We start from the raw sequence: 13,676 nt of genomic DNA, 5'->3' as shown, positions 1-13,676 counted from the left end.
CTGTGCGTAGTGAACAGTCAGATTCGGAATATATACCTCCCTCTTGCCACCTCCCATTCCTCAGAGCAGGTGGAATTTCAAGTGAATCAACTTTTGATTTCTTCACCAGGTTACCGTCACCTTCGTGAGCATGAGGTCTCCATGAGGAAAGACAACCTCGTATTTCCTTTTCTCTGGCAGAAGCAACCGCGACCTGCAATCACTGGCTCATTGGACAATGCAGGTAGGTGTCTTCCTAATAACAATGAGAATAAAGTTAGAGTCCAGCTTCCTCACATACCCTGAGTTCCCACGCTCGGGAGACTGAAAACAACCCTTGAACCAAATCTGCCTCTTTTACGTGCGGAATTGTCTTCCAGGCCACTTACAACACAGACTATTAGAAAGCTTCTATTTTCTACGTGATGTTCTGAAAGGTCTTGGTCAACCCGTCTCTTGCCTCAGTCATTGTTCTGTCGGATCAGGAAGGTAGTTTGAAGTCTCAGCTTGAGTGATATTGGCGAAGTGTCTCAGCAACGAGTGGAGAACAGGTACGATTTGCCTTCCCCTAAAGGGAGCATTGGGAGGGTTTTTGGAAGTAAATAAAGTACCTAAAGGTTACTGGACCTTGGCAGTGTCCCCCGCCGCCACCTCCACACCCCTTGCCGCCACTCTCAGGTGTTCTGTGATTTCTAGTTAGTGGGAAGCCCACTTCCCTTGCAGTGTTAACATGTGCTCAGTGAGAGCAATTACTGATACAAACAGGGGCCATTTAGGTGGCAGCATTCTACTTTTATGTTTGCTTTTGCTGTTGTTTTTCTTGTCTTTTCTGGGGCTGCACCCATGGCACATGGAGGTTCCCAGGCTAGGGGTCGAGTGGTAGCTGTAGCTGCCGGCCCACGCCAGAGCCACAGCAACGCGGGATCTGAGCCGCATCTGAGACCTACACCACAGCTCAAGGCAATGCCGGCTCCTTAACCCACTGAGCGAGGCCAGGGATCGAACCCTCAACCTCATGGTTCCTAGTCGGATTTGTTAACCACTGAGCCATGACAGGAACTCCTTCTCCAACTAAATTTTAAGCATAGGTATTTTTTAACCTCTTGACTATCGGTAAATGCAACTGGATAGATTTCAAATGACAGAATTTCATCTGATTTTATTTTTTATGAAATTTATTGTTTAATTTGCAGTTTCATGATATTTCTTGATCTTTACGATAGGGATATTGGCATATAGTTAAATATGGTTAAAAATGCATGTAAATTGAAGATGGGTCAAAAGTCGGTAAGAATGGCGTTGTTCTTAAAAACATATTAAGAAGTTTTTGTTTTTTTCTTTCCCCTCAAGTACTTCCAGAGGCAATGGCAACCATGTGCATTTTGGCCAGTTCTCTTCCTCTTCCTCCTTCCCTGTCCACTTTTTGAGGCACAATTTACATAAAATGAGGGTGACACATTGTGAGGTGTACACATCAAAGACTTTTGACAAATGCAAACACCTGTTTAATCACCACTCAGGCAGGCTATGGAGCGTTCACCTCAACCAGAAATTCCTCACCGACTCTTTTATGATCAATTTCCTCCTCAACTCCAGCCCCGGGAAAGCACTACTCAGCTGTCAGGTTGGACTTCATGCAAGTGGATTTAGGTAACGTGTCCTCCTTCTCTGGAGCTTCTTTCACACAGCATAGTGCTTAGCAGCTTCATCCATGCCTCTGCAGGAATCAGTAATTTCTTCCCTTTAATTGCTTAGTAACATTCCACTGTTTTTCCATTCACCCGCTGATGCCGATTTGAGGGGTTTTGTTGTTTGTTTGTTTGTTTGTTTGTTTGTTTCCCAAATTTTGGCCGTTATCAGTAAAGGTGCTCTGAACATCTGTACACAGGAAGGACCTGTGTAGACATGTTTTCAGTCCTCTTAGGCGACTATGAAGGCGTGGCATTGCTGGATCACATGTTAAGTAAATGTTTAATTTTTACAAGAAATTACCATAGTGTATTTCCCAAATGTCTACGCCTTTTTGTTTTCCCACCAGCAGTGTGGTAGAGTTCTTGTTGTTGCCCATTCCCTCCAATAATTGATACAGCCAGATTTTTTCTTTTTCTGTCTTTTTCGGGCCATACCCATGGCATATGGAGGTTCCCAGGCTAGGGGTCCAATCAGAACTGTAGTTGCTGGCCTACACCACAGCCAGAGCAATGGGGGATCCAAGCCGCACCTGTGAACTACACCCCAGCTCACAGCAACACCAGATCCTGAAGCCACTGAGCGAGGCCAAGGATCAAACCTGTGTCCTCATGGATGCCAGTCAGGTTCGCCTCCACTGGGCCATGACAGGAAGTCCCCTTTTTCTTTTGTAAATGGCTGCACCAGTAGCACATGGAAGTTCCCTGGCCAGGGGTCAAATTGGAGCCACATCTGTGGCCCACACCGCAGCTTCTGGCAGTGCCGGATCCTTAACCCCCTGAGCAAGGCCAGGGATCGAACCTGCATCCTCCCTAGAGACAACGTCATGTCCCCAACCCCCGAGTCACAACGGGAACTCTGCTATAGCCAGTTGTTAAAATTTAAACTTAAATTTTGGCCACTCTAGTAGCCATGACGTTGTATTCTGTGGGGAGGGACTCGGACAGCAGGTAACATCCATTCCTTCTAAAACTTTCAATAGAGTCACTTATTTGTTTTGTATCGGTATGGCCTCGTCGTATGGTTTTAGTCCATGCATTGTCATCTAGTGCTTTAAAAAGAAAGATACACAGGCGTTGGACTTCCCTTCGATTTCTCTCACGTGGCTGCCATGTCGGGCAAACGGTTGGTTCTGCGGACGGGCCTAGAACAAAGGCGAAGCTCTTCAGTTCCCAGAGAGAGATGCCACACTTGCCCTCTCCCTGATGTGACGTAGATGCCTATGAGCCTTTGTCCTCACTCATCTGCACTTACAACGTTCCTTTGAAAGCCCAACTAAAATAAAAAGTAGTTGAAAGTTGTGGTATAAGACCTTCTAACAATCACTTTTTCGAAAGGAATTCCCCCGCAACCATCCCCCCCCCCCCCGCAAAACCCAACCACTCCATACCAGTTTCAAGTTCATTGAGCCCTTAGAAATTAATTCCCACACAGAGTCACACTCTGACCTTTATTACCTAAAATGTTCTAATTCACAGTACACTTGAAAATCCCATGTCCCGGGCCAAACTTCTGGTTCTCTCATCTTCCTCACAAATTCATTCCCGTCATTTCTTTGTTTCGACCTCATTAAATGTCCCCAGGCCTCTCTGTTCATCAAGGCAAGTCTCCCTGCCCTTCATTCCCCACCCAGCCCGCTCACGGCCTGGTTTACTCTCTTGGCCATCTGTCTGTCAGTTCCCTTGACCACATCTCACACTTAATGAGGAAGCATCTGCTTCCTCTGCTCTGTTCTTGGGCTGCCGAATTCTACTGAAGAAAATTTAGACCTTGCTCCAAATGCTCCAAAATTCATGGATTATGCAATCAGCTGGCATTGAGTACTGACTGGGAAGGATTTGGAATGAGTCCCCTAAGGAAACCAATGTTCTAGAAAATAAAAATCGTCGGTACTTGACCTTCATCTGTTGGCATAGTTCAAGATCAGTTCTAGGCCCTCCTTTCTTATTATTCTTTATACTGTCTCTTGAGGCTCTTCTTCTTGCCGCTAGCTACCTTTTTTTGTTTTGTCTTTTGTCTTTTTAGGGTTACACCTGAGGCATGGGGAAGTTCCCAGGCTAGGGATCTAATCTGAGCTGTAGCCACCAGCCTGTGCCACAGACACAGCCACACCAGATCCATAACTTCCTGACCAAGAACCATGTCCTCATGGATACTAGTCAGGTTTTTCCCACGAAGCCACAACAGGAACTCCTCATTTAACTTCTTAAGGATAAAAATGCAAAGTGCCTAACATGGGCTACAAAGCCTCTCATGGTCCGGTAGCAGCCTGCAGCCTACCTCTTCAGCATCATCATGCTCTACCCTTCTTTTGAATTTTTCTGTTTATGTTTTGATGTTACCTCCAAGTTATCTGTACTATGTGTGGTGGACCACGTCCACTTTGTTGACATGGAAGAAAGCAAACACAAAAAAGGGAAAGGCAACAAGCGATATGCTTAAGTCACTGTTTTATTGATCATGTACTTCATAAAACCAAACAAGCTTGACAAGTAAGAGTCCCAGGTATCACCTAGATTCAAATAACTGTGGGTGTCTAGGTGAGTAGATTGGAGTAGTAGATAACGATTTTTGAGAGAGCAGATATGTTATTTCAAATCGAGGTGAAGACAGCGTGTTGAAACATCCTTTTTATCATATCTGGAACATTTTGTCCAAAGGGGAGTTATTGTTGGGAAATAAAGGAGGTTTGCATGGGTTTGTAGAAAGAGAGAGACAGACAGACACGCTGTTTCAACCTTTACATTCTTAGTGATGCTATGAGATGGGAAGCAACAGGAGTCAAGGAGCACCTGTTATTTTCAGCGATCGCTTGGCCAGAACAACCCTGTGACTATCACCCTAGAGGAGCCGAGGCTAATCACATCTAAGGGGAGGAGACTCTGCCACAGAAGAGGATGCTGTTGGTCTTATTGTGCCTGATGAAGAACAGGAAAGGGTGATCACAATGGAAATGGTTATTTAATGGTGCTGATGTCATGCCAGTAACAACACCTGTAGCTGCTGCGGCCTCCGTGCCCTCCTCAGTCACCTCCACAAAAGACTTGTGGACCACGCTGGATATCGCCAGCTCGCGTCTCCCGGTCATGCCCGAGAAGTCGGCATCTGCTCTGAAGGCGCTCACCATCCCCAGGGCTTCCAGCTTGGCCATGAGCTTATAGTTCTCTTCCACTTTGAACCGAGGGAGGTGCAAATCCACTTGGCTTTCCTTCATATTCTGCGAGCTCGTCCACTCTAGCAACTTCTCAGCAGTGAGTCCCTCTTCAAGCTGTAACAATGGAAAAAAGGAACAACCGGAAAAACTCTCAGTGGACGTGGAAGCAGCTTAACATTGGATCGAATCATGTGCGGAACCTTTACTTTAACAATAAATGTAAGTACAGGAGATTCAGTGATATTTTATATATAACATATATGCCCTTATCATGTATTTTACACAGTGCTATTGCATGTAATAAACTGAATCGTTGGTGTTTTATACATATGATCAGCAGAACCATTAAATAAACTTATTTTGTAAAAACATGACTCTCTCTGTCTCTGTCTCTGTCTCTGACTCTCTCTCTCTCTCTCTCTATATATATATATCTTTGTGTCTCAAGCTGCCAGATCATGACATATTTCCTTTGCAGACCTCAGTTCTTTTGAGTTCTGCTTCCACGAACAGCCGGTACCAGTGTTGTACCACTCGGACGTTAAACAGTGGTAGGGGCATTGGAGGAACGAGGTCTTACCTTCTGCAGACCGTCTACTTCATCTGGCAGCAGCAACAGCATGCTTAGCTCTTGGCCTGTGTACGGTATTTCCAGGATCTTGACGTGCAAGTGCTCCAGTGAGGCAAATTTGAAAGCTCTGGTTTCTCTCATCATCTGCACAGATTTGCTTGTATCCTGAAATAGATCGATGTGGCACAAAAATGCCAAGGGAGAGTAAGTAACAACAACAACATACTACCGAGATACCAAACACCTTCACCTTCTAACAGATGTTCTGGGAAATTTGTGAATCAGAGACAAGAGTCTCATCAAGACTCGCAGCCTAAAAAGCTAAAGTGGTTTGAAAAGAGAATAAAATACAGCCTCAACAAATGCGACTTTCCACGAGGGTTTCTACAGTAGTCAAATATTGTGTGTAGCTTTCAGCTTTCACAACTAGCTATGTTGACGTTACTGTACATAACTTATAGACAATACCTTGTTCAGCCAAAATTTTTCTTTCGAAGTATTTTCTTTCTTAAATTCCTGGAGCCACCGCCCTTTGAAATAGATCGCGTTGACCAGAACCAGAGTGGTGGAGCTGCTCAGAATGCCTTTGGGAAACAGATCCTTGATTTTTCCTGCCAAAGAAAGAAAATCAAAGGTCTGCCATGAAAGGCACAAGTGGTTTGTCTGGAAGATGCTCTGGACGTTACAGCTGAGCATGGAGTATTCACACAGGTCACTGCATTAGGGAACAAGGCCCAGGAGTTCACCAGGTGAAGCTTTCCTCGGGGCACCAGCCTGATGGAGTCGCCCTCAGGCTGACACGTCGTCTTCCGCCTGGGAGGGTCTGAGTCTCTGTCTGGGGGGACATGAGCCACCTCACTCTGAACACGGACGAACTGGCTTCGGCTCGTCTTTCCACAACCCAATTTTCTTCCTTCCTCCTCCCCTCCCTCCCTCCCTCCCTGCCTCCCACTTTGTCTTCCTCCCTAGCCTCCTCAGTTAGCTTGTTCTCTCTCTCTGTTCCTCCACCCTCCGTTCATTCTCCTCTCCTTCCTTCCTCTCTTTCTTCCTAACTCCTCGCATTTGAACTCAACATGCGGAAGCAATTGCCGCAGTGTCATCTCACTCCATCTCCTGGCTCCCCATGCAGCGGCCAGCACCGGGTTCACACACCTCCGGACTCGAAAGGGGCTCTTCGGTGAGAGAGTCTCCTATACTGTACCTTTAGTTTGGCTTTCCACCCAGGAATTGATCATCTGTCGACTTTCTTCTGCAGCATTTACAAAATCAACAGATGCCACACTGGCTAGGTAGAATTTCTTGACGTTTTCCAGGTAGTCCTTCGATGTGGGAAGGACGAAAGGAGGAATTGAGGGCCATTGATCAGTAACTAGGTAAACACCCCCAAATTCAATTATGTTCAGCCATGACCAAGTAGATTACGTAAAACAATGGCTAACCTCACCCTTCGCTGGTGGGCTGTCAGGCTCTGGGACCCTCCATGGGTGGGGCTGTGGTCAGGGACCCTGATGCACCTCAGGTAAATGCTGCCCATGTGGGTCAGCCGGGCTCAACTGCCTCCCCGTCCCCCATGTGGCGGTCCGGGGACAGAGGACCCGGTACCCAGACCGGAGATGCGACGCGCCATGAAACTCACCTGAGAAAACGAAACCTCCTTGTCCCCATAGAGCCTGTTGGCAACGCTCAGCTCGTAGGCATTGGTGGGTTTGTTTAATTCCGTCAGGAGCCTTTGAAACTGACGGTGAACAGTTCCTGCCCTTCCAACCTTCAGACAGCAAACAAATGAGTTCATTGGATTCTCTGTCGGTGTAAGGACTAGACCTGAATCAATCTGTCAGATCCACGCCTAGCGTTTGGTATCCCCGTGGATGATGTCTGTTGTTATTCCTGGATGTGTGGTGTAGTTTACAGAAAATGTCTTTCCGCATCCTTATGTTCACTCTTCCCGGTAATTCTTTCTTCCTGCTCTGACACCTTTTCTCTCCTGAACTAGAGCTGCAGCACCATTCCACTCCTGGATGTCTCCTAATGTCTCAAACGATTGGAAGTGCGCTTCCCAGCTAAGCTCCAGCTCCTTGGGGGCGAGGATCACATTGGGTCCTTCCCAGTACATTTTCCTGTGTTATGACATGATGCCCTGTCATACGCTTGGTGGGATTACCTGCTAAGACACCTCGACTGGGCTCTGTGACTGTTCACTGTGGTGGTCACCCTCCCTGTGCAGGTTCACTGCTAAGGCTTTCCATCAGCATTTCGAAGCCTTTCATTCCATTTCCATGAAAATGTAAGAGCTCACAGGATTAAGAAACTGCTCCGTGGAGCCAAGTTTTCACCTCAGGACTGTCTGAAGCTAGACGCTGCCCCTCGCTAGCTAAGAGTTTTGGGTTATTTCGGCGATAACCCATACCTTTCGAACAAAATCATGGCCCAAATTATACTTGGGTGTCTTATTACTACTCGATGCAATGTATGATTTAATTAAAATCCTGCAATTTGGGCAGCACTTTTGTGATTATGATCATTATGGTTGTTCTATAGTAACAATACATGACCTTGATCGGGGCCTCTAGTACTCCAGGCACGGTTTCCCTGTTTTGCACGTACTTGCATGTTCTCTGAAGCAGACCTTTTATTGCCCCAAGTTCACTGGGATGAGGTCACGGTGGCTCAAAGGAATTGTATTTTGCCACATTCCCCATTCTTAACCAGCAGAGCAGGAATTTGAAGCTACCTCTTCCAGCTCTGGAGCTTATGCTGTCAAGCAGATGCTAATCTCCTCTCAGGAGAACAAATACACGAGATGAATAAATATGTAATGTGAAATGAGGAACAACACTATCCAATCTATTTTGCCTAAGAGTTCCTTAGAAATAGACTTTTCCCAGTTTATCTGAAATTCTCCGTTTAAACGCTGACCCTCTTGGACATGTGGCCTCCTTCTAGACCCAAGTGATCTGTGACTCACAAGGTCTGCTGTAGCTCCTTCTGCATTCTCCGCGAGTTCCTTGAGGTGGAGGGCCTGGAGGAGACAGGAAGAGGGACAAAGACATTTTAGGCCGAAGTTTTACCTACACGAAAGAAAGAATGAGAAAGCAAGGAAGAAAGGAAGGAAGGATTGAAGGAAGGAAGGAAGGACGGAGCCAGGCAGACAAGCAAGACCAAAGCCCAAACCAAACCAAAATACAAACAATCAAGAAATAAAGGCATAAGAATAAAATAAATCACAGTTTGAGCATTTGCTCCTTGAACAACAGAGCAAAGCTGGTTGATCACCAGCCATTTCAAAGAATCCTCACTTATGTTTCATCCATTACTGAGGAAACACGTAAAGATGTCACCCACGGACTTTAGCCAATGCCTGTTTCTACCTGGACGCTTCCATTTGATGAGCCTCACCACTGGTTGTCAGGCAACTGCAGGCGTTCGCCCCAGCTCCTCCAAGGAAGCTGGGCACGGGGAAGCAGATGGGGGTGGGGGGACCACTGGGGGAGAGTGTATGACCCCCCCAACCCGGCTCTGAGCCACCCAGTCATGGGGATGCTTGCAGCCTTCTGGGGGACCCCTGGGCACAGCCAGATCTGTGATCCCTGCACACGAGCCAACAGAGAAAGCAATGCCAAGTGTTCAAAGGAAAGGAAGCTGCCACCCACCTTTCGAATTTCTGATGCAGTGTGTCCTCGGGACCCTAAGTAAGTCATGGCTAAGGCTGACATAATGCTAAGAGGGGAATAGAAGATGTTTCCACCCTCTGATCGTCTGATCTGTTGGAACAGGTCGACTGCAAACTGGATGATCGATTCACTGAGAGAGCTCATGGTGGGTGGCTCGATGTGGTCTGGAACTCCTGGAAAAGCATCAGATTCCTTTTACAATGAAATTCACTGAAGGGAAGCTTAGCCTGTAATGAAATTGTCCTAAAATAAATGCCTTCCATGTGGGTTGTGGCCTTCTGGCAACTAATGTTTTTCTTCTGTTTACTTTTCCAGCCTTTAGAAATTGTGCGTGGAAATATCTCATTGCTAGAAGACTATTGAAATTGGCATTTAAAGTAAAGGTTTGTGAAAAACGAATCGAACATCTTTATCGTTTCTTCCTTCCCGGTTGTACCCATCCTGGGTAGAAAATGCTTTGTTGCAGACACCAGGACAAAGATTGATGTAACAATATCCAGCCACGTCTCATCAGGCACCTCTCCGCCTTTTTCTCGAAGGCTCTGTGGGTGCAGACCACGCTCCACCCCCATCGCCCATGCTCCCAAGGGAGCATTGGGAGGGTTTTTGGAAGTAAATAAAGTACCTAAAGGTTAGAGCAGATGAAACTATTATTTTACTACTGTCCTGGCAGGAGAAGTAACATACAGCCATGCATAATCATGTCGATGCATGGTAGAGAACACATTATGGGCGTGACTTTCAGAAATGGTGCCTGTAGTTGTCAGAGCTGCAGGAAGCCCTTACCTGTACTCCTGGAGGAAGCCGAGGCGGGCAGGGAGCCTGTAAGCCTGTGCGTAGTGAACAGTCAGATTCGGAATATATACCTCCCTCTTGCCACCTCCCATTCCTCAGAGCAGGTGGAATTTCAAGTGAATCAACTTTTGATTTCTTCACCAGGTTACCGTCACCTTCGTGAGCATGAGGTCTCCATGAGGAAAGACAACCTCGTATTTCCTTTTCTCTGGCAGAAGCAACCGCGACCTGCAATCACTGGCTCATTGGACAATGCAGGTAGGTGTCTTCCTAATAACAATGAGAATAAAGTTAGAGTCCAGCTTCCTCACATACCCTGAGTTCCCACGCTCGGGAGACTGAAAACAACCCTTGAACCAAATCTGCCTCTTTTACGTGCGGAATTGTCTTCCAGGCCACTTACAACACAGACTATTAGACAGCTTCTATTTTCTACGTGATGTTCTGAAAGGTCTTGGTCAACCCGTCTCTTGCCTCAGTCATTGTTCTGTCGGATCAGGAAGGTAGTTTGAAGTCTCAGCCTGAGTGATATTGGCGAAGTGTCTCAGCAACGAGTGGAGAACAGGTATGATTTGCCTTCCCCTAAAGGCTGGACCTTGGCAGTGTCCCCCGCCGCCACCTCCACACCCCTTGCCGCCACTCTCAGGTGTTCTGTGATTTCTAGTTAGTGGGAAGCCCACTTCCCTTGCAGTGTTAACATGTGCTCAGTGAGAGCAATTACTGATACAAACAGGGGCCATTTGGGTGGCAGCATTCTACTTTTATGTTTGCTTTTGCTGTTGTTTTTCTTGTCTTTTCTGGGGCTGCACCCATGGCACATGGAGGTTCCCAGGCTAGGGGTCGAGTGGTAGCTGTAGCTGCCGGCCCAAGCCAGAGCCACAGCAACGCGGGATCCGAGCCGCATCTGCGACCTACACCACAGCTCAAGGCAATGCTGGCTCCTTAACCCACTGAGCGAGGCCAGGGATCGAACCCTCAACCTCATGGTTCCTAGTCGGATTTGTTAACCACTGAGCCATGACAGGAACTCCTTCTCCAACTAAATTTTAAGCATAGGTATTTTTTAACCTCTTGACTATCGGTAAATGCAACTGGATAGATTTCAAATGACAGAATTTCATCTGATTTTATTTTTTATGAAATTTATTGTTTAATTTGCAGTTTCATGATATTTCTTGATCTTTACGATAGGGATATTGGCATATAGTTAAATATGGTTAAAAATGCATGTAAATTGAAGATGGGTCAAAAGTCGGTAAGAATGGCGTTGTTCTTAAAAACATATTAAGAAGTTTTTGTTTTTTTCTTTCCCCTCAAGTACTTCCAGAGGCAATGGCAACCATGTGCATTTTGGCCAGTTCTCTTCCTCTTCCTCCTTCCCTGTCCACTTTTTGAGGCACAATTTACATAAAATGAGGGTGACACATTGTGAGGTGTACACATCAAAGACTTTTGACAAATGCAAAGACCTGTTTAATCACCACTCAGGCAGGCTATGGAGCGTTCACCTCAACCAGAAATTCCTCACCGACTCTTTTATGATCAATTTCCTCCTCAACTCCAGCCCCGGGAAAGCACTACTCAGCTGTCAGGTTGGACTTCATGCAAGTGGATTTAGGTAACGTGTCCTCCTTCTCTGGAGCTTCTTTCACACAGCATAGTGCTTAGCAGCTTCATCCATGCCTCTGCAGGAATCAGTAATTTCTTCCCCTTAATTGCTTAGTAACATTCCACTGTTTTTCCATTCACCCGCTGATGCCGATTTGAGGGGTTTTGTTGTTTGTTTGTTTGTTTGTTTGTTTGTTTCCCAAATTTTGGCCGTTATCAGTAAAGGTGCTCTGAACATCTGTACACAGGAAGGACCTGTGTAGACATGTTTTCAGTCCTCTTAGGCGACTATGAAGGCGTGGCATTGCTGGATCACATGTTAAGTAAATGTTTAATTTTTACAAGAAATTACCATAGTGTATTTCCCAAATGTCTACGCCTTTTTGTTTTCCCACCAGCAGTGTGGTAGAGTTCTTGTTGTTGCCCATTCCCTCCAATAATTGATACAGCCAGATTTTTTCTTTTTCTGTCTTTTTCGGGCCATACCCATGGCATATGGAGGTTCCCAGGCTAGGGGTCCAATCAGAACTGTAGTTGCTGGCCTACACCACAGCCAGAGCAATGGGGGATCCAAGCCGCACCTGTGAACTACACCCCAGCTCACAGCAACACCAGATCCTGAAGCCACTGAGCGAGGCCAAGGATCAAACCTGTGTCCTCATGGATGCCAGTCAGGTTCGCCTCCACTGGGCCATGACAGGAAGTCCCCTTTTTCTTTTGTAAATGGCTGCACCAGTAGCACATGGAAGTTCCCTGGCCAGGGGTCAAATTGGAGCCACATCTGTGGCCCACACCGCAGCTTCTGGCAGTGCCGGATCCTTAACCCCCTGAGCAAGGCCAGGGATCGAACCTGCATCCTCCCTAGAGACAACGTCATGTCCCCAACCCCCGAGTCACAACGGGAACTCTGCTATAGCCAGTTGTTAAAATTTAAACTTAAATTTTGGCCACTCTAGTAGCCATGACGTTGTATTCTGTGGGGAGGGACTCGGACAGCAGGTAACATCCATTCCTTCTAAAACTTTCAATAGAGTCACTTATTTGTTTTGTATCGGTATGGCCTCGTCGTATGGTTTTAGTCCATGCATTGTCATCTAGTGCTTTAAAAAGAAAGATACACAGGCGTTGGACTTCCCTTCGATTTCTCTCACGTGGCTGCCATGTCGGGCAAACGGTTGGTTCTGCGGACGGGCCTAGAACAAAGGCGAAGCTCTTCAGTTCCCAGAGAGAGATGCCACACTTGCCCTCTCCCTGATGTGACGCAGATGCCTATGAGCCTTTGTCCTCACTCATCTGCACTTACAACGTTCCTTTGAAAGCCCAACTAAAATAAAAAGTAGTTGAAAGTTGTGGTATAAGACCTTCTAACAATCACTTTTTCGAAAGGAATTCCCCCGCAACCATCCCCCCCCCCCCGCAAAACCCAACCACTCCATACCAGTTTCAAGTTCATTGAGCCCTTAGAAATTAATTCCCACACAGAGTCACACTCTGACCTTTTTTACCTAAAATGTCCTAATTCACAGTACACTTGAAAATCCCATGTCCCGGGCCAAACTTCTGGTTCTCTCATCTTCCTCACAAATTCATTCCCGTCATTTCTTTGTTTCGACCTCATTAAATGTCCCCAGGCCTCTCTGTTCATCAAGGCAAGTCTCCCTGCCTTTCATTCCCCGCCCAGCCCGCTCACGGCCTGGTTTACTCTCTTGGCCATCTGTCTGTCAGTTCCCTTGACCACATCTCACACTTAATGAGGAAGCATCTGCTTCCTCTGCTCTGTTCTTGGGCTGCCGAATTCTACTGAAGAAAATTTAGACCTTGCTCCAAATGCTCCAAAATTCATGGATTATGCAATCAGCTGGCATTGAGTACTGACTGGGAAGGATTTGGAATGAGTCCCCTAAGGAAACCAATGTTCTAGAAAATAAAAATCGTCGGTACTTGATCTTCATCTGTTGGCATAGTTCAAGATCAGTTCTAGGCCCTCCTTTCTTATTATTCTTTATACTGTCTCTTGAGGCTCTTCTTCTTGCCGCTAGCTACCTTTTTTTGTTTTGTCTTTTGTCTTTTTAGGGTTACACCTGAGGCATGGGGAAGTTCCCAGGCTAGGGATCTAACCTGAGCTGTAGCCACCAGCCTGTGCCACAGACACAGCCACACCAGATCCTTAACCTCCTGACCAAGGCCCATGTCCTCATGGATACTAGTC

General features: G+C 46.5%; 1 protein-coding gene across 2 annotated transcripts; it reads right to left on the bottom strand.

The window, feature by feature from the left end:
• Positions 1-4,534: 4,534 nt before the first annotated feature.
• Positions 4,535-9,234, bottom strand: LOC110261633 (serpin B3-like). 2 transcript variants are annotated; one of them, XM_085003495.1, is made up of 8 exons: positions 9,044-9,234; positions 8,355-8,412; positions 7,174-7,193; positions 7,030-7,128; positions 6,595-6,712; positions 5,862-6,004; positions 5,403-5,558; positions 4,535-4,936 (listed from the first exon to the last, which is right to left on the bottom strand). In XM_085003495.1, the coding sequence occupies exons 1-8, from the start codon at positions 9,206-9,208 to the stop codon at positions 4,535-4,537; spliced, it is 1,161 nt and encodes a 386-aa protein (XP_084859621.1). In that variant the 5' UTR covers positions 9,209-9,234. The 2 variants fall into 2 exon arrangements, with proteins under 2 accessions (XP_084859621.1, XP_020955197.1); XM_021099538.2 differs by lacking the exon at positions 7,174-7,193 and having other exon boundaries at positions 7,030-7,158; positions 8,359-8,412.
• Positions 9,235-13,676: the final 4,442 nt, after the last annotated feature.

This window comes from Sus scrofa, chromosome 1, assembly GCF_054392235.1.
Source record: "Sus scrofa isolate SSC_HxYL_T2T_F1_AM1 chromosome 1, Sscrofa_HxYL_maternal_Yorkshire_Landrace_v2.0, whole genome shotgun sequence".
NCBI lineage: Eukaryota > Metazoa > Chordata > Mammalia > Artiodactyla > Suidae > Sus > Sus scrofa.
The sequence above is the reverse complement of the archived record's forward strand: the minus strand, read 5'-3'. Positions and strand labels throughout refer to the sequence as shown.

Excerpts from the sequence above, each read along its gene's own strand:
- LOC110261633 (XM_021099538.2), bottom strand. The coding sequence starts at position 9,208 with ATGAGCTCTCTCAGTGAATCGATCATCCAGTTTGCAGTCGACCTGTTC. Across the intron at positions 8,413-9,043 it reads CTGCATCAGAAATTCGAAAG|GCCCTCCACCTCAAGGAACT; the intron begins GTGGGTGGCAGC and ends TGTCTCCTCCAG. Across the intron at positions 4,937-5,402 it reads AAGTAGACGGTCTGCAGAAG|CTTGAAGAGGGACTCACTGC; the intron begins GTAAGACCTCGT and ends CCATTGTTACAG.